The following is a 27,056-nucleotide window of genomic DNA, read 5'->3' as shown; positions in this document are numbered from 1 at the left end:
GCAAATGTCCCTCTGGGCATCCCGCATATATAAGACGACGTCTTTAATATGGCTAAGTGTTAGCAATACGGTATCCCTGTCCAGGGTATCCAACCCCTCTGACAGAGTATCTGTCCATGCTGCAACAGCACTGCACATCCAAGCTGAAGCAATAGCCGGTCTCAGTAGAGTACCAGAGTGTGTATACACAGACTTCAAGATACCTTCCTGCTTCCTATCCGCAGGTTCCTTTAGGGCGGCCGTATCCTGAGACGGCAGGGCCATTATTTTAGATAAGCGCGTCAGGGCCTTGTCAACCCTAGGGGAGGATTCCCAGCGTAACCTATCCGTTGGCGGGAAAGGGTACGCCATTAGTATTCTCTTGGGAATCGCCACTTTCTTATCAGGGGAAGACCACGCTTCTTCACATAACTCATTTAATTCATGTGACGGGGGAAAAGTCACTGGCTGCTTTTTCTCCCCAAACATACAGTATTTACCCTCTTGTCAGGGACAGGGTCAGCCTCTGAAATGTGTAATACATTTTTCATTGCAATAATCATGTATCGGATGGCCTTAGTCATTTTGGGCTGTAATAGTGCCTCATCCTCGTCGACGCTGGAGTCGGACTCCGTGTCGACATCTGTGTCAACCAACTGAGATAGTGGGCGTTTTTGAGACGCTGACGGCCTCTGAGGCGCCTGGGCAGGCCCAGGTTGAGAGCCCGGCTGTCCCCCGGCAGCAACATAATCAAATCTCTTATGTAATGAGTTTACATTGGATGGATATGTGGAAGGTCTTAAATGACAATCAGGTGTCGGCACCGACGGGGGCGACACCACATTTATCTGCACTTGCTCCGCCTCCACGTAACCCTCCTCATCAAACATGTCGACACAGCCGTACCGACACACAGCACACACACAGGGAATGCTCTGACTGAGGACAGGACCCCACAAGGTCTATGGGGAGACAGAGAAAGAGTATGCCAGCACACACCGCAGCGCTATATACACAGGGATACACACTACCAGAAGTGAATTTTTCCCAATAGCTGCTGTATCAATACACCTTTTGCCTAAATTTATGTGCCCCCCCTCTCTTTTTACCCTCTTAGTGCCAGGAGACTGCAGGGGAGAGCCTGGGGAGCATCCTTCCAGCGGAGCTGTGAAGAGAAATGGCGCTGGTGTGCTGAGGAAGAAGGCCCCGCCCCCTCAGCGGCGGGCTTCTGTCCAGCTGTTTCTGACTAAAAAATGGCGGGGGTTTTACACATATACAGTCACAGACTGTATTATGTGTCTTTTTTATGCCAAAGGTATTCTTATTGCTGCCCAGGGCGCCCCCCCCCCCCCCCCCCCCCAGCGCCCTGCACCCTACAGTGACCGGAGTGTGTGGTGTGCAGTGGGAGCAATGGCGCACAGCTGCGGTGCTGTGCGCTACCTTAATGAAGACAAGAGTCTTCAGCCGCCGATTTCATCACCAACTTCTGATCTTCTGGCTCTGCGAGGGGGACGGCGGCGCGGCTCCGGGACCGGACGACCGAGGACCTTTGCCTGTGTTCGAACCTTCTGGAGCTAATGGTGTCCAGTAGCCTAAGAAGCGCAACCTAGCTGTGAACAGGTACGTTTGCTTTTCTCCCCTCGGTCCCATGTAGCAGTGAGTCTGTTGCCAGCAGATCTCACTGAAAATAAAAAACCTAACATTACTTTCTTTACTAGCAGGCTCAGGAGAGCCCACTAGGTGCATCCAGCTCTGGCCGGGCACAGATTCTAACTGAGGTCTGGAGGAGGGGCATAGAGGGAGGAGCCAGTGCACACCAGATAGTACCTAATCTTTCTTTTAGAGTGCCCAGTCTCCTGCGGAGCCCGTCTATTCCCCATGGTCCTTACGGAGCCCTCAGCATCCACTAGGACGTCAGAGAATTAATATTTCTCTGACGTCCTAGTGGATGCTGGGAACTCCGTAAGGACCATGGGGAATAGCGGCTCCGCAGGAGACTGGGCACAACTAAAGAAAGCTTTAGGTCACCTGGTGTGCACTGGCTCCTCCCACTATGACCCTCCTCCAAGCCTCAGTTAGATTTTGTGCCCGGCCGAGGTTGGATGCACACTAGGGGCTCTCCTGAGCCCTTAGAAAGAAAGTATAGATTTAGGTTTTTTATTTTCAGTGAGACCTGCTGGCAACAGGCTCACTGCAGCGAGGGACTAAGGGGAGAAGAAGCGAACTCGCCTGCTTGCAGCCGGATTGGGCTTCTTAGGCTACTGGACACCATTAGCTCCAGAGGGATCGACCGCAGGCCCAGTCCCTGGTGTTCGGTCCCGGAGCCGCGCCGCCGTCCCCCTTACAGAGCCAGAAGCAAGAAGAGGTCCGGAAAATCGGCGGCAGAAGACATCAGTCTTCACCAAGGTAGCGCACAGCACTGCAGCTGTGCGCCATTGCTCCTCATGTACACCTCACACTCCGGTCACTGAGGGTGCAGGGCGCTGGGGGGGGGGGCGCCCTGAGCAGCAATATTAACACCTTGGCTGGCAAAAATACCACAATATATAGCCCCAGAGGCTATATATGTGGTAAATACCCCTGCCAGAATCCAGAAAAAAGCGGGAGAAAAGTCTGCGAAAAAGGGGCGGAGCTATCTCCCTCAGACACACTGGCGCCATTTTCTCTTCACAGTGCAGCTGGAAGAAAGCTCCCCAGGCTCTCCCCTGTAGTTTTCAGGCTCAAAGGGTTAAAAAGAGAGGGGGGGCACTAAATTTAGGCGCAATATTATATATACAAGCAGCTATTGGGGAAATTTCACTCAGTTATAGTGTTAATCCCCACATTATATAGCGCTCTGGTGTGTGCTGGCATACTCTCTCTCTGTCTCCCCAAAGGGCTTTGAGGGGTCCTGTCCTCAGTCAGAGCATTCCCTGTGTGTGTGCGGTGTGTCGGTACAGCTGTGTCGACATGTTTAATGAGGAGGCTTATATGGTGACGGAGCAGATGCCGATAAATGTGGTGTCGCCCCCTGTGGGGCCGACACCAGAGTGGATGGTTAGGTGAAAGGTATTAACCGACAGTGTCAACTCCTTACATAAAAGGGTGGATGACGTAACAGCTGTGGGACAGCCGGCTTCTCAGTCCGCGCCTGCCCAGGCGTCTCAAAGGCCATCAGGGGCTCAAAAACGCCCGCTCACTCAGATGGCAGATACAGATGTCGACACGGAGTCTGACTCCAGTGTCGACAAGGTTGAGACATATACACAATCCACTAGGAACATCCGTGACTTGATCCCGGCAATAAAAAATGTGTTACACATTTCTGACATTAACCCAAGTACCACTAAAAAAGGGTTTTATGTTTGGGGAGAAAAAGCAGGCAGTGTTTTGTTCCCCCATCAGATGAATGAATGAAGTGTGTGAAAAGCGTGGGTTCCCCCCCGATAAGAAACTGGTAATTTCTAAAAAGTTACTGATGGCGTACCCTTTCCCGCCAGAGGATAAGTTACGCTGGGTGGATAAGGCGCTCACACGGTTGTCAAAAAAGGTTGCACTGCCGTCTTAGGATACGGCCACTTTGAAGGCATCCAAAATGAATGTAATGTCCATTCTGTCAGGAGGGTATTAGAGACCTGTCACTGGACAGGTGATGCTGACTTTAAAAGGCGCATAGAGACTCTGCCTTATAAGGGTGAGGAATTATTTGGGGATGGTCTCTGGGACCTCGTATCCATTACCTCAGGTTTCCTCACAGACTAAGAAAGCACTGTATTATCAGGTACAGTCCTTTCGGCTTCAGAAAAGCAAGCGGGTCAAAGGCGCTTCCTTTCTGTACAGAGACATGGGAAGAGGGAAAAAGCTGCACCAGTCAGCCTGTTCCCAGAATCAAAATTCTTCTCTCGCTTCCTCTGAGTCCACAGCATGACGCGGGGGCTCCACAGGTGTAGCCAGGTACGGTGGGGGGCCGTCTCAAAAATTTCAGCGATCAGTGGGCTCGCTCACAGGTGGATCCCTGTTTCATTCAAGTAGTATTTCAGGGGTACAAGCTGGAATTCGAGATGTCTCCCCCCCGCCGTTTCCTCAAATATGCCTTGCCGACAACTCCCTCAGGCAGGGAGGCTGCGCTAGAGGCAATTAATAAGCTGTATTCCCAGCAGGTAATACTCAAGGTGCCCCTACTTCAACAAGGACGGGGTTACTATTCCACACGGTTTGGGGTACCGAAACCGCATGGTTCGGTGTGACCCATTTTATATTTAAAATCCTTGAACACATACATAAAAAAATTCAAGTTCAAGATGGAATCGCTCAGGGCGAGGGGGATTACATGGGATCCCGGGACATCAAGGATGCTTACCTGCATGTCCCCATTTACCATCCTCGCCAGGAGTACCTCAGATTTGTGGTACAGGATTACCATTACCAAGTCCAGACACTGCCGTTTGGACTGTACATGGCACCGAGGGTGTTTACCAAGGTAATGGCCGAAATGATGATACTCCTTCGAAAAAAGGGAGTTTTAATTATCCCGTACTTGGACAATCTCCTTATAAGGACAAGGTCCAAGGAGCAGTTGCTAGTCGGGGTAGCACTATTTTGGAAAGTGTTACAACAGCACGGTTGGACTCTAAACAGTCCAAAGTCACAGCTGGTTCCTACGACACGTCTACTGTTCCTGGGGATGGTTCTGGACACAGAACAGAAATAAGTGTTTCTCCCGGAGGAGAAAGCCAAGGAGCTGTCATCTCTAGTCAGAGACCTCCTGAAGCCAAAACAGGTATCGGTGCATCATTGCACGCGAGTCCTGGGAAAAAATGGTAGCTTCCTACGAAGCAATCCCATTCGGCAGGTTCCATGCAAGAACTTTTCAGTGGGACCTGTTGGACAAGTGGTCCGGATCACAGCTTCAGATGCATCGGCTGATAACCCTGTCTTCAAGGACCAGGGTATCTCTACTGTGGTGGCTGCAGAGTGCCCATCTTCAAGAGGGCCGCAGGTTCGGCATACAGGACTAGGTCCTAGTGACCATGGATGCCAGCCTTTGAGGCTGGGGGGCAGTCACACAGGGAAAAAACTTCCAGGGACTTTGGTCAAGTCAGGTGACTTCCCTACACATAAATATTCTGGAACTGAGGGCCATTTACAATGCCCTGAGTCAGGCAAGGCCTCTGCTTCAAAACCAGCCGGTACTGATCCAATCAGACAACATCACGGCAGTCGCCCATGTAAACCAACGGGGCGGCACAAGAAGCAGGATGGCGATGGCAGAAGCCACAAGGATTCTCCGATGGGCGGAAAATCATGTGTTAACACTGTCAGCAGTGTTCATTCCCGGAGTGGACGACTGGGAAGCAGATCTTCTCAGCAGACACGACCTCCACCCGGGAGAGTGGGGATTTCATCCAGAAGTCTTCCAAAGGATTGTACACCATTGGGAAAGGCCACAGGTGGACATGATGGCGTCCCGCCTCAACAAAAAGCTATAAAAGATATTGCGCCAGGTCAAAGGACCCTCAGGCGATAGCTGTGGACGCTCTGGTAACACCGTGGGTGTACCAGTCGGTTTATGTGTTCCCCCCTCTGCCTCTCATACAAAAGGTACTGAGAATAATAGGAAGGCGAGGAGTAAGAACGATACTCGTGGTTCGGGATTGGCCAAGAAGAGCTTGGTACCCAGAACTTCAAGAAATTATATCAGAGGACCCATGGCCTCTGCCGCTCAGACAGGACCTGCGGCAGCAGGGGCCCTGTCTGTTCCAAGACTTACCGCGGCTACGTTTTGACGGCATGGCGGTTGAACGCCGGATCCTAAAGGAAAAGGGCATTCCGGAGGAAGTCATTCCTACGCTGATTCAAGCCAGGAAAGATGTAACTGCAAAACATTATCACCGCATATGGCGAAAATATGTTGCTTGGTGTGAGGCCAAAAAAGGCCCCAACAGAGGAATTTCAACTAGGTCGATTTCTGCATTTCCTACAAGCAGGAGTGTCTATGGGCCTAAAATTAGGCTCCATTAAGGTACAGATCTCGGCTCTGTCGATTTTCTTCCAGATAGAACTAGCTTCAGTACCTGAAGTTCAGACATTGTAAAAGGAGTGCTGCATATTCAGCCCCCGGTTGTGCCTCCAGTGGCACCTTGGGTTCTCAACGTGGTGTTGAGTTTCTTAAAATCACATTGGTGTGAGCCACTAAAAACCGTGGATCTAAAATATCTCACGCGGAAAGTGGTCATGTTATTGGCCTTGGCTTCGGCCAGGCGTGTATCAGAATTGGCGGCTTTGTCATATAAAAGTCCTTATCTGATTTTCCATATGGATAGGGCAGAATTGAGGACTCGTCCCCAGTTTCTCCCTTAGGTGATATCAGCTTTTCACTTGAACCAACCTATTGTAGTGCCTGCGGCTACTAGGGACTTGGAGGATTCCAAGTTACTGGACGTAGTCAGGGCCTTGAAAAATTATGTTTCCAGGATGGCTAGAGTCAGGAGAACTGACTCGCTGTTTATCCTGTATGCACCCAGCAAACTGGGTGCTCCTGCTTCTAAGCAGACTATTGCTCGCTGGATTTGTAGCACAATTCAGCTGGCGCATTCTGCAGCTGGACTACCGCAGCCAAAATCTGTAAAAGCCCATTCAACAAGGAAGGTGGGCTCATCTTGGGCAGCTGCCCGAGGGGTCTCGGCTTTCCAACTTTGCCGAGCTGCAACTTGGTCAGGGGCAAACACGTTTGCTAAATTCTACAAAATTGATACCCTGGCTGAGGAGGACCTGGAGTTCTCTCATTCGGTGCTGCAGAGTCATCCGCACTCTCCCGCCCGTTTGGGAGCTTTGGTATAATCCCCATGGTCCTTACGGAGTTCCCAGCATCCACTAGGACGTCAGAGAAAATAAGATTTTACTCACCGGTAAATCTATTTCTCGTAGTCCGTAGTGGATGCTGGGCGCCCATCCCAAGTGCGGATTGTCTGCAATGCTTGTATATAGTTATTGCCTAACTAAAGGGTTATTGTTGAGCCATCTGTTGAGAGGCTCAGTTATATTCATACTGTTAACTGGGTATAGTATCACGAGTTATACGGTGTGATTGGTGTGGCTGGTATGAGTCTTACCCGGGATTCAAAATCCTTCCTTATTATGTCAGCTCATCCGGGCACAGTGTCCTAACTGAGGCTTGGAGGAGGGTCATAGTGGGAGGAGCCAGTGCACACCAGGTGACCTAAAGCTTTCTTTAGTTGTGCCCAGTCTCCTGCGGAGCCGCTATTCCCCATGGTCCTTACGGAGTTCCCAGCATCCACTACGGACTACGAGAAATAGATTTACCGGTGAGTAAAATCTTATTTATTTCATTTTTCAAAAGGCTATCAGCCCCCCATCCGCAGCCCTTGGATGGGGGGGACAGCCTCGGGCTTCACCCCTGGCCCTTGGGTAGCTGGAGGGGGGGGGACCCCTTGATTGAAGGGGTCCCCACTCCTCCGGGGTACTCCGGCCAGGGGTGACTAGTTGCGTATTTAATGCCACGGCCGCAGGGCGCTGTATAAAAGTGACCCCCGGCTGTGGCATTATCTACCCAGCTAGTGGAGCCCGATGCTGATGTAAAAAATACGGGGGACCCCTACTCTTTTTGTCCCCCGTATTTTTTTGCACCAGCACCAGGCGCAGAGCCCGGTGCTGGTTTTAAAAATACGGGGGATCCCCTGTCAGTTTTTCCCCCGGATTTTTAGAACCAGGACCGGCTCGAAGAGCCCGAGGCTGGTTATGCTTTGGACCCCACGCATTTTTTTTTCTGATTTTTACCCCATACCATTTAAATAAAAAAATAATATATTTTTTTTATTTTTTTAAAAAATATATAAATAATACTTGTGCCTCCTAAATAGACAAACCAAGTACCTAATCCCTTCTAATATAAATAGATATGCTATTACCAATAAAAAAAACACACAAAAAAACATGTTTTTAAAAAATTTTATTACATTCCGCCAGCAAAGTGTGGCGGATTGAAAATGACGAATTTATTGTCTAAAAATACTGTTGTCGAATTTACAATCTTCAATTGAATATACTTTTGTCGAATTGCCGCATTTGTACCATTGCAGAAATGTCGAATTTGACAAATGTCGAATTTCAAAAAGTCGAATTTGGAAAGTCCGTTTTTTTGCCGAAAAGTACTGAATTGCATTGTTGAATTTTTTTTTTTGGCGAAAATGTCCCGTTTTTCGACATTTTCGGGAATTCGACCGCAATTGCATATACCCCAAAGACTCTTATTGAAGTCAATTGATATTTGTTTGGCTGTTAAGATAACCAAAATAATAAGAACATAGTTGTTTTATGAATATTTACTGTATTTCTAAAAGATACATATTTGCCCTCAATAATAATAATAATAATAATAGTGAATGGGAGTTGTCACATAAATTGTAATATGAAGCATCATCCTAAACATCAATTTGCCACCCAGTGGATGAGTTTACAGAGAATTAGCAATATACTGAAATGCCAAAGCACTCTCGCATATAAAGAGATGAGATGCAGAATGAAGTTGGACCCAATGGTTACTATTACCCTCCCCAGCTATCACTATAACCCATTTTAACCTATATCTATCTTTATTACTTGCTATCACATCCCATCACTATCTATTCTCTTTAAGAGTACAGCTATTGTGCTAGTTATTATGACTTGTCCAAGGTACAGACAACACTTATAGCTTTATGAACCGCCCATAGATTACAACTGCTCATTTTTATTGGACACTTTTTCCATTTTGTTATTCATTTTAATCCCTTGCACTTTGTTTTCTGTTGTATACATACTAGACCTTTTCTAAATATCTAATTATTACGATTTATTATAAAGCACACACACATTCTGCAGCGCTCTACAGAGAAAAAAATGTGGCCATTCACATTTGTGTCTGCTCCAGTGGAGCTTACAATCTATATTCCCAACCTCATATATACTCACTACAGTTCATTTTAGTTGAGAGCCAGTATCCTACCAGTACATTTTTGGATTGTGGGTGGAAAACCAAGTAGCTGGGTGGAACCCACACAAGCACAAGGAGAAGTTAGGGCCATGGTGGGAAACGAACCCACAAGCTCAGTGCTGTGAGGAAGTAATGCTAACCATTACACCAATCTGCATTTCTATCAAAATACTAATTTCTGTGGATTGATTGATCTCAAATTGCTTTATTTTTAGAATAAACCATCTACATATTTAGGGTGATTGAACATACATTCACCTGACCGAAAACTGACCATATTTGTTTCCTCTTTCAGGATGACTGGTGATGAGGTGATTCCTTTTCCACACATCTATGGATCCAGGTTCAAAGGGGTTGAAGTGTTTTGCCCTATTGAGCCTCCTCCTCCATACGAATCAGTGGTTGGACAAAGTAATTTGCTAGAGGTACATGTAGATTAATGCAACCATATTTTCTGTAGTTCCACACATTTTACCATCCATTTCACTGTTTATTCAAACTGTGCAGATTTGGACTGGCTAACTGCAGCCTTTTTTGTGGCACTTATAATCCCTTACAACCTGTTTAGACTCCGTTTTTTATTTTGTTTTTTTTATTTTGACACATAAGCGTATGGCTGCTATATCTATGCAGGCTTGTTCAAATACTTGGACAGCACCAGTCAGAATATTTATGCTCCTGGCATCACTGTATATGAACTAGCTATAAATTAGAATCCTACTATAGTCTATATCAGAGGCATCAGAACGTTTTTAGGTTGGGGGGGGGCAACATATAATCTCATTTTGGCGCCCCTAAATTGCTGAATCGCTAAAGGCCAGATCCACATAAAATACATCGTAGGCCAGATCCACACTAAATTCCCACACCCAGAAACTTTTTTGGCTGCCTCATGTACAGATGTAACCACGCTCATCATCACGACATGGATGGCGTGGCTATTATTCCCGCATCTATGGCATGCACGCCATAGACTTCAATGGTGCAATCACCAGCTGTGACTATTTGCAGCACGGTGTACGCTGCAGCTTGCTGCGATGCATATGCCCATGCATATGCATCGTGGCAACATCTGTAATTAGAGACCAGAATGTCTGATTGTATTATGTCACTTCAGCTCTCCCATGTCCCTCTAGTTTCCCACCATGTGCTCCATGTAGCAGGGAGAGTAGATCAAACACTAGCAGTGACCAGTGCAGTGCTGGCGCCGAGGTGACTGATTGTAGTGGCCGTGGGAGTTACAGGGAGGGTGAGGGCAGGGATGCTGACATGGAGCTAGATGGAGTGTGAGGAGCACTGAGGGGGGAGTTACAGGGAGGGTGAGGGAAGGGGCACTGTGGGGGGGGGGGGGAGTTACAGGTAGGGTGAGGGAAGGGGCCATGGCGGGGGGGAGTTACAGGTAGGGTGAGGGCGGGTGCACTGACGATGGAGTTAGAGGGAGGGTGAGGGCAGGGAGCTACCAGTTGTGTGAGGCCAGGAACGCTGACAGGGGAGTTAGAGGGAGGAAAAAATTGGTGGTTGCTCCCTGCGCACTACCCAACAGGAATAAAATATAAAGTACTCAGTTTTGGTAAATTCAAAGAGGTTTATTACTTGACAAATATTACTTAAAAACAGCGGTGATGATGTAGCATGTGTCCGTTCTACTGGAATGGCCATGGGGGGCTATGGAAGTGATATATAAATGGGTGGTTCCTATATAAGTATATAGGGAATAGGAATTATAGTGTACAATCCTAGTACCAGTACACTTGACAAACAAACATATATTGTCAGAGACAAAGACAGAACACAAACATATACAAACAACCTATGTGAATGGCAGTGTGAAGCGCTATGCTGCGTCTTACTCTCATCTGCCGTTGTAATAGGTAAAGCTTTACTGAACCGGTTAGGTGATGTCCCTAGATTACCCAATGTGTGATATTAGGCCATGTATAAACCGTGTCCTTAATTAGGCAAAACTGCCGTGTGGCAATTGGTATGATGTGTGGGTATATTACCCGTATAGCTGCTCCGTATAGAGTGAGGTGGGGATGAATTCCTTACCTCCTCCGTGGTGCGTTCCGAATGCCCGGATGTCCCTTGATGGTGATCGTCCTTCTCTGGGGGAGATGGTGATGTCTGCCGGCAGACTTCCTCACAGCGCGCCGTGAACGTCTAGCGGAACGTCTGACCTGATTGCACGCTGCAACTTTTTGCTGCCCGTGCGATCAAGTAGACACCACCTATGGGGGAGTGGATTTCTGCATAGCAAGGCTGCGATCGCTTGAGCAGCCCTGCTATGCAAAAAAAGTTTTGTGCAGAACTAGACTAGGGTAAGACTTACTTACCCTGTGCGATCACTTCAGCGTTGCAGGTCCCGGAATTGACGTCAGACATCCGCCCTCCAAACGCCTGACACACCTGCGTTCGGATCTCCACGACCCGAAAACAGTGAGTTGATGGATCTGCCTTCCTCTTGTCAATCTTCTTGCGGTCACCGCTGCAACAGCTTTCTTTGTTGGAGGCGTTGCTGCGCAGTTCCGACCCGATCGCACGGCTGCGAAGAAGCTCAGCGTGCGATTGGGTCGGAATGACCCCCATTTGTGTGTAAGTTCATAGGATATTGCCAATATAAAGAGATCCTTAAATGTCCATAAAATGAGTTTCGCAATTCATAAGGTGAATTCCCGTTTCCACAACAGGAAAAGAAAGACCAGCAGTGCAGATAACTAAAAGGTAATTGGACAAATGTAATGTACATACAGTAGCACTCGCATTTCATATATTATACACAAGCATGTAAAAAACACCCGACTGGCGATGGTTCATCTCATAACCCAACTGGACCTAATGGTAATCGGTAGGAAAAGAAGGTGCCCGGACACTCCAGCAACCCAAACGTGGTATGGTATCCAAGCTCAGGGTAGTACAACTCATTTAGTCAGTGTTAGAAGCCATTCACGCTTAATGTGTTTCAATCCTTGCGGTTCTTCCTCAGAAGCGTCTGGTGGCTAGTGACATTGATCGAGGTTTTATACCTTTTCTAATGAGGAGCAGGTGCTCACGCTTAAAACATTATAAAGTGTTAAGCAATGCAGAATGTCCGATCGCCTTTGGTGTCTGAATGCGCTTTGCGTTCCAGCATGCGTTCCACCTATGTGCGTATAACCGTAAGTCAAGTCTTTCCATTGGTATGATAAGGAACCTGGAAAGACTTTACTTCCGGTTATGCGCACATAGGTGGAACGCACGCTGGAACACAAAGCACATTCAGACGCTGGAGCCAATTACCTTGAGATATCTGCACTGCTGGTCTTTCTTTCTCTTTTATGAGAATCACTATATGTTGTGGAAATGTGAATTCACCTTATGAATTGCAGAACATAAGGGATTAAAGGATCTCTCTATGGGGGTCATTCCGAGTTGATCACTCGCTAGCTGTTTTTAGCAGCCGTGCAAACGCATAGTCGCCGCCCACGGGGGAGTGTATTTTTGCTGTGCAAGTGTGCGAACGACTGTGCAGCCGAGCGCAGCAAAAACATTTTATGCAGTTTCTGAGTAGGTCTGAACTTACTCAGCCTCTGCGATCACTTCAGCCTGTCTGGTCCTGGAATTGACGTCAGACACCCGCCCTGCAAATGCCTGGACACGCCTGCGTTTTCCAACCACTCCCAGAAATCGGTCAGTTGCCACCCACAAACGCCTTCTTCCTGTCAATCTCCTTGCAATCGGCTGTGCGAATGGATTCTTCGTTAAATCCATCGCTCAGCAACGATCCGCTTTGTACCCGTACAAAGCACCTGCGCATTGCGGTGCATACGCATTTGCAGTAGTGACCTGAACGCTGCGCTGCGAAAAACTGCAGTGTGCGATCAGGTCGGAATGACCCCCTATATTGGCAATATCCTATGAACTTACAGACAATATGAGGAGTGAGAACGTGTGGTAAGAGATGATTGCGCAATTTTCTATTACTCCTTTTTTTCTATTGGTTAATTGTTGTTGGAACCAAGGTGAAGGTTCCGTGGAATAGAAAGATGCTGCATTAGGTTTCTGTTACATATGCGCAGAGTGACCCAGTTTCTTTTGTTCATTAGCAATCCGTAATATGACCCCCCTCCCTCCCCAGCACGCATTAATATGACACAACCCCCCCTCCCTAGCACACATTAATATGACACTACCCCTTTCCCAACACGCATTAATATGACACTACCCCCTCCCCAACACGCATTAATATGACACTACCCCCTCCCCAACACAAATGTATATGACACTACCCCTCCCCTCCCTTGCACACATTAATATGACACTAGCCCCCTCCCCAGCATGCATTAATATCACACTAGCCCCCTTCCCAGCACACATTATTATGACACCCCCTCCCCTCCCCAGCACACATTATTATGACACCCCCTCCCCAGCACACATTATTATGACACCCCCTCCCCTCCCCAGCACACATTATTAGGACACCCCCTCCCCAGCACACATTATTATGACACCCCCTCCCCTCCCCGCCCCTCCCCAGCACACATTATTATGACACCCCCTCCCCTCCCCTCCCCAGCACACATTATTAGGACACCCCCTCCCCAGCACACATTATTATGACACCCCCTCCCCAGCACACATTATTATGACACCCCCTTCCCTCCCCAGCACACATTATTATGACACTCCCTCCCCAGCACACATTATTATGATACCCCCCCCCTTCCCAGCACACATTATTATGATACCCCCCCCCTTCCCAGCACACATCAATATGACACCTTCTCACCCAGCATGCATTAATATGACACTACCCCCCAGCACGCATTATTAAAACACCCCCCCCCAGCACACATTATTATGACACCACCCCCCTCCCCAGCACACATTATGACCCCCCTCCCCAGCACACATTATTATGACCCCCCCTCCCCAGCACACATTATGACACCCCCTTTCCCCAGCACACATTATTATGACACCCCTCCTCCCCAGCATATATTATTATGACCCCCTCTCCCCAGCATACATTATTATGACCTCCCAGCACACATTATGACATCCCCCCCAGCACACATTATTATGGGTCCACTACGATCTGCCGGCGGCCGGCCTCCCGGCGACCCGTATACCGGCGCCGGGAGGCTGGCCGCCGGCTTACCGACAGTGTGGCGAGCGCAAATGAGCCCCTTGCAAGCTCGCTGCGCTCGCCACGCTACGGGCACGGTGGCGCGCTATGCGCGCCACACTATTTTATTCTCCCTCCAGGGGGGTCGTGGACCCCCACGAGGGAGAATAAGTGTCGTATGCTGGCTGTCGGGCTCCCGGCGCCGGTATGCTGGTCGCCGGGAGCCCGACCGCCGGCATACTGAAGACCACCCATTATTATGACACCCCTTCCCCCCAGCACACATTATGAGACCCCTCCCCCAGCACACATTATGACACCCCTGCCCCCAGCACACATTATTATGACACCCCCTCCCCCCCAACACACATTAATGTGATCGTTTCTCTCCTCCCCCCTCTCCCCTTAATTATATGAGGCAGCACTACAGTACCTGAGCCTCTGCGGAGTCTTCATCCCTCTGTGTGGCTGGCTGATAGTGCACTAACAGGGCTGCTCCTCTTCCTGTGGCTGCTGGCTCCTCCAGTCAGGTGTACATCACATGACTTCCTGTCTGTGCATTGCTGTCCCGTACGTGAACGGTTGATTCTATATCTGAGTGGGAGAAGGGACCTTCTGACGTACCTAGGGGAGGAGACCCGTCACCCGGGGGAGGAGCTACGGCCGAACAAGGTACCCGAAAAGTACCCTCGCGGGCTCGCTTCACTTGCCACGCTTCGGGCACGGTGGCTCGCTTCGCTCGCCACCTAATTACTAAAGGTAATAGTTGGTGGCGTGGATACTAGAGCAACTGTCCCGCTGGTGTAGCTCCTCCCCCTTGTGTCGTGGCTCCTCCCCTGACAGAAAAGGTCCCTTAGGCCACTTGGATCTAGCCTCAACCGTACGTGAACCCACCGCTGATAGCAGGGGAGGGGTGAGTGATGCTGAAGACTGCTGTGTCTTCAGTGGGGAGGGGAGGGAGGACTGGAGGGGCGACACTGCTGCCTGTTTTGACTAGTGCAGCGGGGAGGAGCGTGCAGTGTGTGGGAGACTAGAGTGTGAAGAGCTTCTGCTCATGGTGCCGGCGCGCTGCCTGTCAGTGTGACAGGCGCAGCTCCGGCAGCAACACTGCATATCAGCAAGGTAGCAGTGCAGGGAGAGCGCCTCCCTGCTTTGCAGACCTTGCGGGGTGGGTAGCGCTGGGCCTGATTGGAGACGTTCACTGCACGGAGCAGAGGATGTAATGTGCGGTCTTTCACCTGACTGCACATCGCTCCTCCTGTAAATGATTGGCGCCTCTCTATGTTTGGGGGGGGGGGGGGGAGCTGCCCCCTTGCCCCCCCAGTTCCGACGCCTCTGGTCTATATGGAAAACTTTATTAGAGGCACTTTTGTTACCTAATTATGCTATTTTAATAAGATTTTACTCACCGGTAAATCTATTTCTCGTAGTCCGTAGTGGATGCTGGGAACTCCGAAAGGACCATGGGGAATAGCGGCTCCGCAGGAGACTGGGCACAACTAAAGAAAGCTTTTAGGTCACCTGGTGTGCACTGGCTCCTCCCACTATGACCCTCCTCCAAGCCTCAGTTAGGACACTGTGCCCGGACGAGCTGACATAATAAGGAAGGATTTTGAATCCCGGGTAAGACTCCTACCAGCCACACCAATCACACCGTATAACTCGTGATACTATACCCAGTTTAACAGTATGAAAACAACTGAGCCTCTCAACAGATGGCTCAACAATAACCCTTTAGTTAACAATAACTATGTACAAGTATTGCAGACAATCCGCACTTGGGATGGGCGCCCAGCATCCACTACGGACTACGAGAAATAGATTTACCGGTGAGTAAAATCTTATTTTCTCTGACGTCCTAGTGGATGCTGGGAACTCCGAAAGGACCATGGGGATTATACCAAAGCTCCCAAACGGGCGGGAGAGTGCGGATGACTCTGCAGCACCGAATGAGAGAACTCAAGGTCCTCCTTAGCCAGGGTATCAAATTTGTAGAATTTTGCAAACGTGTTTGCCCCTGACCAAGTAGCAGCTCGGCAAAGTTGTAAAGCCGAGACCCCTCGGGCAGCCGCCCAAGATGAGCCCACCTTCCTTGTGGAATGGGCTTTTACTGATTTAGGATGCGGCAGTCCAGCCGCAGAATGCGCCAGCTGAATTGTGCTACAAATCCAGCGAGCAATAGTCTGCTTAGAAGCAGGAGCACCCAGTTTGTTGGGTGCATACAGGATAAATAGCGAGTCAGTTTTCCTGACTCTAGCCGTCCTGGAAACATACATTTTCAAGGCCCTGACTACGTCCAGTAACTTGGAATCCTCCAAGTCCCTAGTAGCCGCAGGCACCACAATAGGTTGGTTCAAGTGAAAAGCTGATACCACCTTAGGGAGAAACTGGGGACGAGTCCTCAATTCCGCCCTATCCATATGGAAAATCAGATAAGGGCTTTTACATGACAAAGCTGCCAATTCTGACACACGCCTGGCTGAAGCCAAGGCCAATAACATGACCACTTTCCACGTGAGATATTTTAGATCCACGGTTTTAAGTGGCTCAAACCAATGTGATTTTAAGAAACTCAACACCACGTTGAGATCCCAAGGTGCCACTGGAGGCACAAACGGGGACTGAATATGCAGCACTCCTTTCACAAATGTCTGAACTTCAGGTAGTGAAGCTAGTTCTTTCTGGAAGAAAATCGACAGAGCCGAGATCTGTACCTTAATGGAGCCTAATTTCAGGCCCATAGTCACTCCTGCTTGTAGGAAATGCAGAAATCGACCTAGTTGAAATTCCTCTGTTGGGGCCTTTCTGGCCTCACACCAAGCAACATACTTCCGCCATATGCGGTGATAATGCTTTGCAGTTACATCTTTCCTGGCTTTAATCAGTGTAGGAATGACTTCCTCCGGAATGCCCTTTTCCTTCAGGATCCGGCGTTCAACCGCCATGCCGTCAAACGCAGCCGCGGTAAGTCTTGGAACAGACAGGGCCCCTGCTGCAGCAGGTCCTGTCTGAGCGGCAGAGGCCATGGGTCCTCTGAGATCATCTCTTGAAGTTCTGGGTACCACGCTCGTCTTGGCCAATCCGGAACCACGAGTATTGTTCTTACTCCTCGTTTTCTTATTATTCTCAGTACCCTTGGTATGAGAGGCAGAGGAGGGAACACATAAACTGACTGGTACACCCACGGTGTCACTAGAGCGTCCACAGCTATCGCCTGAGGGTCCCTTGACCTGGCGCAATATCTCTCTAGTTTTTTGTTTAGGCGGGACGCCATCATGTCCACCTGTGGCCGTTCCCATCGATTTACAATCAGCGTGAAGACTTCTGGATGAAGTCCCCACTCTCCCGGGTGGAGGTCGTGCCTGCTGAGAAAGTCTGCTTCCCAGTTGTCCACTCCCGGAATGAACACTGCTGACAGTGCTAGTACGTGATTTTCCGCCCATCGGAGAATCCTTGTGGCTTCTGCCATTGCCATCCTGCTTCTTGTGCCGCCCTGTCGATTTACATGGGCGACTGCCGTGATGTTGTCTGACTGGATCAGTACCGGCTGGTGTAGAAGCAGGGATTTTGCCTGACTTAGGGCATTGTAAATGGCCCTTAGTTCCAGAATATTTATGTGTAGGTAAGTCTCCTGACTCGACCATAGTCCTTGGAAGTTTCTTCCCTGTGTGACTGCCCCCCAGCCTCGAAGGCTGGCATCCGTGGTCACCAGGACCCAGTCCTGTATGCTGAATCTGCGGCCCTCTAGAAGATGAGCACTCTGCAGCCACCACAGCAGAGACACCCTGGTTCTTGGAGACAGGGTTATTAGGCGATGCATCTGAAGATGCGATCCGGACCATTGGTCCAACAGGTCCCACTGAAAGATTCTGGCATGGAACCTGCCGAAAGGAATTGCTTCGTAAGAAGCCACCATCTTTCCCAGGACCCGCGTGCAGTGATGCACCGATACCTGTTTTGGTTTCAGGAGGTCTCTGACTAGAGATGACAGCTCCTTGGCTTTCTCCTCCGGGAGAAACACTTTTTTCTGGACTGTATCCAGAATCATACCCAGGAACAGTAGACGTGTCGTCGGAACCAGCTGTGATTTTGGAATATTCAGAATCCAACCGTGCTGGTGTAGCACCTCCTGAGATAGTGCTACTCCCACCAACAACTGCTCCTTGGACCTCGCCTTTATTAGGAGATCGTCCAAGTACGGGATAATTAAAACTCCCTTTCTTCGAAGGAGTATCATCATTTCCGCCATTACATTGGTAAACACCCTCGGTGCCGTGGAGAGTCCAAACGGCAGCGTCTGGAATTGGTAATGGCAATCCTGTACCACAAATCTGAGGTACTCCTGGTGAGGATAGTAAATGGGGATATGCAGGTAAGCATCCTTGTAATCCTTGTAATCCCCCTCATCCAGGCTTGCAATAACCGCCCTGAGCGATTCCATCTTGAACTTGGATTTTTTTATGTATGTGTTCCAGGATTTCAAATTTAAAATGGGTCTCACCGAACCGTCCGGTTTCGGTACCACAAACAGTGTGGAATAGTAACCCCGTCCTTGTTGAAGTAGGGGCACCTTGATTATCACCTGCTGGGAATACAGCTTGTGAATTGCCGCTAGCACAGCCTCCCTGTCTGAAGGAGTAATCGGCAAGGCAGATTTTAGGAACCGGTGGGGTGGAGACGCCTCGAATTCCAGTTTGTACCCTTGAGATACTATTTGCAGGATCCAGGGATCCACCTGTGAGCGAGCCCACTGATCGCTGAAATTTTTGAGGCGGCCCCCCACCGTACCTGGCTCCGCCTGTGGAGCCCCACCGTCATGCGGCGGACTTGGAAGAAGCGGGGGAGGACTTTTGCTCCTGGTAACCTGCTGTTTGTTGCAGCCTTTTTCCCCTACCTCTGCCTCTGGACAGAAAGGACCCGCCTTTTCCACGCCTGTTTTTCTGAGTCCGAAAGGACTGTACCTGATAAAACGGCGCCCTTTTAGGCTGTGAGGGAACATGGGGTAAAAATGCTGACTTCCCAGCAGTTGCTGTGGAAACTAGGTCCGAGAGACCATCCCCAAATAACTCCTCACCCTTATAAGGCAAAACTTCCATGTGCCTTTTTGAATCTGCATCCCCTGTCCACTGGCGAGTCCATAAGCCTCTCCTAGCAGAAATGGACAATGCACTTATTTTAGATGCCAGCCGGCAGATCTCCCTCTGTGCATCTCTCATGTATAAGACTGAGTCTTTTATATGCTCTATGGTTAGCAGAATAGTGTCCCTGTCTAGGGTGTCAATATTTTCTGACAGGGAATCTGACCACGCAGCGGCAGCACTGCACATCCATGCTGACGCAATAGCTGGTCTAAGTATAATGCCTGAGTGTGTATATACAGACTTCAGGATCGCCTCCTGCTTTCTATCAGCAGGTTCCTTGAGGGCGGCCGTATCCGGAGACGGTAGTGCCACCTTTTTAGACAAACGTGTGAGCGCTTTATCCACCCTAGGGGGTGTCTCCCAACGTGACCTATCCTCTGGCGGGAAAGGGAACGCCATTAGTAACTTCTTAGAGATTACCAATCTTTTATCAGGGAAAGCCCACGCTTCTTCACACACTTCATTTAATTCTTCTGATGGGGGAAAAACTACGGGTAGTTTTTTCTCCCCAAACATAATACCCTTTTTAGTGGTACCTGGGTTTATATCAGAAATTTGTAACACCTCTTTCATTGCTTCAATCATGCAACGAATGGCCTTAGTGGACATTAGACTAGACTCATCATCATCGACACTGGTGTCAGTATCCGTGTCGACATCCGCGTCTGCCATCTGAGGTAGCGGGCGTTTTAGAGCCCCCGATGGCCTTTGAGACGCCTGGACAGGCACGAGCTGAGAAGCCGGCTGTCCCATATTTGGCATGTCGTCAAATTTTTTGTGTAAGGAGTCGACACGTGCACGCAATTCCTTCCATAAGTCCATCCACTCAGGTGTCAGCCCCGCAGGGGGTGACATCCCTTCTATAGGCATCTGCTCCGCCTCCACATCATTATCCTCATCAAACATGTCGACACAGCCGTACCGACACACCGCACACACACAGGGAATGCTCTAACAGAGGACAGGACCCACAAAAGCCCTTTGGGGAGACAGAGTGAGAGTATGCCAGCACACACCAGAGCGCTATATAATGCAGGGACTAACTGAATTATGTCCCCTATAGCTGCTGTTATATATACTGCACCTAAATTTAATGCCCCCCCTCTCTTTTTTACCCTTTTCTGTAGTGTAGACTGCAGGGGAGAGCCAGGGAGCTTCCTTCCAGCGGAGCTGTGAGGGAGAAATGGCGCCAGTGTGCTGAAGGAGATAGCTCCGCCCCTTTTTCGCTGACCATTCTCCCGCTTTTTTATGGATTCTGGCAGGGGTAATTATCACATATATAGCCTCTGGGGCTGTATATTGTGGTATTTTTGCCAGCCAAGGTGTTTTTATTGCTGCTCAGGTCCCCTCCCCTAGCGCCCTGCACCCTCAGTGACCGGAGTGTGAAGTGTGTATGAGGAGCAATGGCGCACAGCTGCAGTGCTGTGCGCTACCTTGGTGAAGACTGATGTCTTCTGCCGCCGATTTTCCGGACCTCTTCTTGCTTCTGGCTCTGTAAGGGGGACGGCGGCGCGGCTTCGGGACCGAACACCAAGGCCAGTTCCATGCGGTCGATCCCTCTGGAGCTAATGGTGTCCAGTAGCCTAAGAAGCCCAAGCTAGCTGCAAGCAGGTAGGTTCGCTTCTTCTACCCTTAGTCCCTCGCTGCAGTGAGCCTGTTGCCAGCAGGTCTCACTGTAAAATAAAAAACCTAATTATATACTTTCTTTTTAGAAGCTCAGGAGAGCCCCTAGTGTGCATCCAACCTCGGCCGGGCACAAAATCTAACTGAGGCTTGGAGGAGGGTCATAGTGGGAGGAGCCAGTGCACACCAGGTGACCTAAAAGCTTTCTTTAGTTGTGCCCAGTCTCCTGCGGAGCCGCTATTCCCCATGGTCCTTTCGGAGTTCCCAGCATCCACTAGGACGTCAGAGAAATTAACAGTATGCTTACTCTTCAACCTTGTGCAAACCGTTGAACATGTTGCCTCATTAATTGCAGTAAACTGAATATAATATCACCTAAACAAATTAAAATTCTTTCATTAATATAGGAAACAACTCAAGAAGTCACAGACCTTGTAGCCAACACCATACCAAAACTACCCAGCATGCAGATCATTCAAGGTAACTAATGGAATAAGGGCACGTCAGCCTTAGGTTACAGATTATACAGTCTACTATACAACATTACAACAAATGAATTAAAGAAATCTAAGTTTCCTTCATTTAATATGCTTTAAACTATACTCATCAGTCAGATAGGATATTCCCTATTCAGGCAGGAAACCTTTTGAAGAAAAGGTGAAGGAGGCTTAGAGGATCTTTTAGAATACGTTGAGTAGCTAACTGGTTTCCGTAGGGAAGTGTCTTGGGAATTCTTATGAAAACAGATAAGTCTAACTGAAAAGATCCTGGATTTATGTCTGGATAATATTTTAACCCTAGATCTCTAACTGTATCGTATTTGTTATATATGTTATTTGATGTGTTAAGTTTTACAGAGTTTAGGGGGACATATACTAAGCCAATCAGCTACTCTGTATACTTTTAAATTATGCAAATTATAAATGTTGCATCAATGCAGATTGGTTGCCATGTTTATAGGCCATAATTTCCGGTATGTTGTCCAAACCTAATATTTCTTATGGAAAGTTAGATATAAGCTCTGACTTTGCATTTACATTTCCTGCTTCAATGCTCAGCGAATCATTTAAACTGAGAGAGAAAATGTGCAAAACCTGAACGATTTTCATGCTAATTAAATATTGGGTAGTCTGTTTTATTTTTTATTTTTGCAATATATATTAAGCTTTTTGCAATATATTTTGATTCAATTTTACTGAGTCCAAAAGGGTAGTCTGTTTTATCTCGGGTAAATCATGAGATTGCAGAGCAGAAAATAAGAATGAATTTAGATGAACTCCGTAAACACAATAGAAAGTAGGAATAATGGAGGAATTTTAACAAGAGAACTCATGTTTTATTAAAACCTTTAGAGCAGTGTTTCCTAACCTAAATCATTAAGGCACACTAACTGTCCAGTTTTAAGGAAATCATGAATGAGCACAATTATCTTATTTAGTACCTCTGTTAATTTGATTTCTCATACGTCCTAGAGGATGCTGGGGACTCCGTAAGGACCATGGGGTATAGACGGGATCCGCAGGAGACATGGGCACACTATAAGACTTTGAATGGGTGTGAACTGGCTCCTCCCTCTATGCCCCTCCTCCAGACCTCAGTTAGATTCTGTGCCCAGGAGAGACTGGTCACACACTAGGGGAGCTCTACTGAGTTTCTCTGGAAATACTTTATGCTAGGTTTTTTATTTTCAGAGAGACCTGCTGGCTACAGGCTCTCTGCTTCGTGGGACTGAGGGGAGAGAAGTCAGACCTACTTCTTCTGAGTTAAGGGCTCTGCTTCTTAGGCTACTGGACACCATTAGCTCCAGAGGGTTCGATCACTTGGTGCGCCTAGCTGCTTGTTCCCGGAGCCGCGCCGTCAACCCCCTCACAGAAGACAGAAGCCGGGTGAGTATTGGAAGATAAGAAGACTTCAGTGACGGCAGAAGACTTTAGGTCTCGGAGGTACCGCGCATCGGTCGCGCTGCACGCCATTGCTCCCACACACTAACGGTTCTACAAGGGTGCAGGGCGCAGGGGGGGCACCCTGGGCAGCAATATACCTCTTTCCTGACACTGACCAAAAAATATATACAGTGCATAGGCACTGTATAGGGACCCCCGCCAGTATAAATATGAATAATATTAGAGGGGCTGAAGCGTGCCGAAAGGGGGCGGGGCTTAGCCCTCACAACTTGTTACAGCGCCAATTTCTCCTCATGTCCCTGCCAAAAAGCACTGTTAGGCAGCTAGCAGTGGGAAACGAGGGGGGGGGGGGGGGGGGGGGGCAAGGTGTTTTAGTGCAAAATAGGAAAATATAGCACTATACAGTATAATGAGCGTGTTAGTTAATGAGTTGTAATTGTTTCTGTGTTTTCCCTGTCACATATACCCATGGTAGCTTATAGTACACGTGTCGACGTGTGTGTGTGTGGTCTGCCATGAGCTGGCTATGGGAATCCCTCTGTCGGCATTGCCGACTCCTGATGGTACTTGGGTCTGTAGATCAAGTGTCAGCAGGTCGGTAGTTGTATGCTTTTTCAAAAGTAAACACTATATGTGTGACACAATAGTATGTGGGTGACCTGTCGGCACCATCTGTTATTACTGGGTGTAAATTAACATGAAGTCATAACCTATACCTGTATAGGGTACGGTTCCATGGGCCTGTAGCTCTAGTACAGATGTGCTTTTATTTGTGGGGGAATGATATTAAATTTATGTGTATATACTTCCCTCGAACCCCTCGGGGTCGTAAGAATATTATTTTTACCTAGTTACCACTCCCTGTTGACGACAAATACTATGTTTTATGTCGACCATAAGGTTTCCTGGTCAGATCCACAACTTGGGCATTCAGTACATGGTCGTACACATTCAGCACACATTAATGTCACTAGGGACCCTGGGGTTCTAGACAAAATACTTATACGTATGAGATATATATATATATATATATATACATACACAGGTTGAGTATCCCTTATCCAAAATGCTTGGGACCAGAGGTATTTTGGATATCGGATTTTTCCGTATTTTGGAATAATTGCATACCATAATGAGATATCATGGCGATGGGACCTAAGTCTAAGCACAGAATGCATTTATGTTTCATATACATCTTATACACACAGCCTGAAGGTCATTTAATACAATATTTTTTATAACTTTGTGCATTAAACAAAGTGTGCCTACATCTACACAATTCATTTAAGTTTCATATACACCTTCTACACACAGCCTGAAGGTCATTTAATACAATATTTTTAGGATTTTTTTGTATTTAACAAAGTTTGTGTACATTGAGACATCAAAAAACAAAGGTTTCACTATCTCGCTCTCACTCAAAAAAGTCCGTATTTCGGAATGTGTGTGTATTTAAATATGTATATTCATATTACAAGTTCTAATGAATGCTGAAGTAAAAGTATTCCTTCTAATGTGCTGGTCACTCTATTGATGAAGCTCTAGGTCGGCTGTGACGAGTTGGTCTCAGATCCTCACAAGGAGTCCGAATGTTTATTCTTTTCCCGCCGCGGATAGAATACAGTGAAAGTCAACTCCTGGTCGGCACGGGGCCCTGTCACAAAGGATTGTATACAGGAAGCTAAGTGATATTTTTATTATATGCTTTGAAGTTATTTGCATTACATGCGCATGGGGGAGTGCTTGTATTCGGAAAACCATCCGATAGAATTACCCTAGAGAGAGAGGGGATGTTTCTTATGTTGATTCTTCTCTATAACATTGCGGCAGGCTGCCGTGCGTCTGCAGTAGGTGTGGCCGGAGGAATGCTGAGGCTGACTCCGAGAGATATTGGTGTTTTTCCCTGTGACGGTGTACCGCTGTTTGGAAATACCTCAGTTAAGTCACTCTCGGCGAATACCACTGGTAAGTCTGAAAGAGAGAAGGAGGCTGCGCTATCAGAGGAAAGAACAATGTAAATCACTAAATGTGTAATTTAAAACATTTTATTAAAAAACAATAATTCTTTAAAAAACAGTACTTCTGTGCAAGATAATATGCCAAATAGATGCAGAAAATGGATTTTACCAATTATATGCAAAAGTTGGAGTTTACCCGAGGTATTGGTACAGGACTGGAGGTTTATATTCTCTAGGATCCGTTCCACATTTTGCCCAAAAATAATGCATCCAATTATGATCCACTATGGAGAGTCCCTTTTAGATGGTAATTAAGAGAGTCCATGAAAACGTTCCATATGCCGCTAGAGGATTATTGCAATGTCCCATAAATGGTGAGTACCTCATGCAGTGCGGAGATAGGATGGTGCCTCTCTCGGACTCCTCTGGATAGCTGGTCAACGGTTTGGGCTGGTTCGGGTCCAATTCAAAGCTGTCCTGTTCCAAAGGGTAAATACCGGACGCGTTTCGCTGCATAGACCTTGCAGCTTTTTGATAGCGCAGCCTCCTTCTCTCTTTCAGTTTCCTTCTAGGGAGTGACTTTCCCGTACCATTGGCTGCAGCTTAGCTGAGCAACTCGCCTCACAGCGCCCGAATACCTTTGGGTATTTTTACCTTATTTTTTGCAACCACTGGTAAGTCTACCTTCGTGAGTTAGATTCCCTCACAACGGTTGGTGACGCATTCTTTTGTGGGATGCAGTCATTTTAACCGTTTCGATACAGTTCTTTTTTCCCTTTCTGTGCAGATAGTGGAAGGTGAAAAGGTAAGAGCTCTGCAGCCTTGTTAGGTTCGCAGAAGCGGGTATTGTCTTCTGTTTTTACCACATCCACCGCATGTCACTGGGTCTATCTGGCTGGGGCCCACACCGGTGGGATCTCGTCTAATACTCTTCCGTCAGTCCGGGAATGGACTTGGACCTGGGGGTTAATAATAGAATCCAAAGGGGGACATACTGGAGTTTACAGATGATTCCCCTCACTGATTTTTCAAATAGATCTTACTGATTCCCCTCTGAAAGGGGAGGTAGTTCGCGACGCCATACCAGAGTTGCGTCAGGTTCAGGATTTTGTCCTGCTGTCCCTGTTAAAAAAAATAATATAAGCACTCGAGTAGCCTAGTGGTACAGTGCCCTGCACTACAACAGCTGGGGTCCTGGGTTCAGATCCCCATCCACCAGAAACAAAGACTTCTACTTACGAAGTTGAACTACAGGTTGGAATCTCTCAGGCCAGGGAGCTCCAGCACGTAAAGGTAGAAAAAGGGTTTAAATGCGTTTTCCTCAGCATTCAGCCTACCTGGGTTGATATCCAGGATTGTCTTTGCCATTTCACCGGAGTGTTGGCAGTATGATGGTTTTCTTTCAGTAGTAAGAGCCATTGTTATTCTGTACTGAGACGCTCCCCTGATTACGGTGAGGTCAAGAAACAAGTGATCCAAACAGTTGTTTCTCTCAGACTGTTCTTCGACACAGGGAGTGGCTGTTGTTCCCAACGACGCGGATGTCGGAGGTGGGTATCAGAGTAGATACTGAACGGTTGAGGTTCTGTGTTTTCCTGTGGAAAGAGGTCTGAGGATCCAGAGTCGGATCAGATTTGCAGTGACAATCCATCAATATGTTCCGTTGATGAAGAAGACGGGTGCGACCTAAGAGGCCTGTTCTGTGAGCAGGTAAAATGCCGGAGTGGTTTTCACGAGACCAGTTGGAAATGTGGTCCGGGTCTCACCTGCACATGCACCGGAATATAATCCTAATGGCCAGGATATTGCTCCTGTCGTGTCTGCACAGTCTCACCTCCTAGAGAAATGAAGGTTCGGGATCCAGGATTAGATCCTGGTGTCCATGCATGAAGATCTCCGAGGCTGAGGAGCAGTCTTTCCAAGGGAAGTGTTTCCAGAGGAAAAGGTCAAGCTGGAAAGCTTGTCTGCAATAAGTTTTCTTGAATTAAGAGCTATTTTCAACGAACATATTCTTCGTGATCTGCCCGTGTTATGTCTGTCGGACAATTTGACAGCAGTGGCGTAAGTAAGCCGCTAGGGCGGAACAAGGACCAAAGCGGCAATGGCAGAAGCTGCAAAGGTTTTCCGCTGGGCGGAAAGACAGGTAAACGATATATTAGCGGTCTTCGTTCTGGATGTAGACAACGGAGAAATAGATTTCCTGTGCAGACGCGATCTCCATCCGGGAGATATACACTCGTCATCGAGAAGTATTCACAGAAGTGACAAGTCTTTGAGGAGTGCCTCAATTGGACAGGTTGGCGTCTCGCCTCAACGAGAGACCTCAGGGATATTGTTCCAGGTCAAGCGACACTCAAACTATAGCGGTGGACG

General features: G+C 48.0%; 1 protein-coding gene across 3 annotated transcripts in view; it reads left to right on the top strand.

Annotated features, from left to right (window-relative positions):
- The window catches only part of ENTREP1 (endosomal transmembrane epsin interactor 1), a 333,779-nt gene that overhangs the window by 193,259 nt on the left and 113,464 nt on the right, over positions 1 to 27,056 (top strand). For all 3 annotated transcript variants that reach the window (XM_063913909.1, XM_063913908.1, XM_063913907.1), the window contains 2 exons: positions 9,246 to 9,375; positions 21,229 to 21,301. In XM_063913909.1, the coding sequence (XP_063769979.1) occupies positions 9,246 to 9,375; positions 21,229 to 21,301 (203 nt within the window). The remainder of the gene's footprint in view (positions 1 to 9,245; positions 9,376 to 21,228; positions 21,302 to 27,056) is intronic.

Source organism: Pseudophryne corroboree, chromosome 1 (assembly GCF_028390025.1).
Source record: "Pseudophryne corroboree isolate aPseCor3 chromosome 1, aPseCor3.hap2, whole genome shotgun sequence".
Lineage (NCBI taxonomy): Eukaryota > Metazoa > Chordata > Amphibia > Anura > Myobatrachidae > Pseudophryne > Pseudophryne corroboree.
Note: the sequence above shows the minus strand (reverse complement) of the source record. Positions and strands in the feature narration are given on the sequence as shown.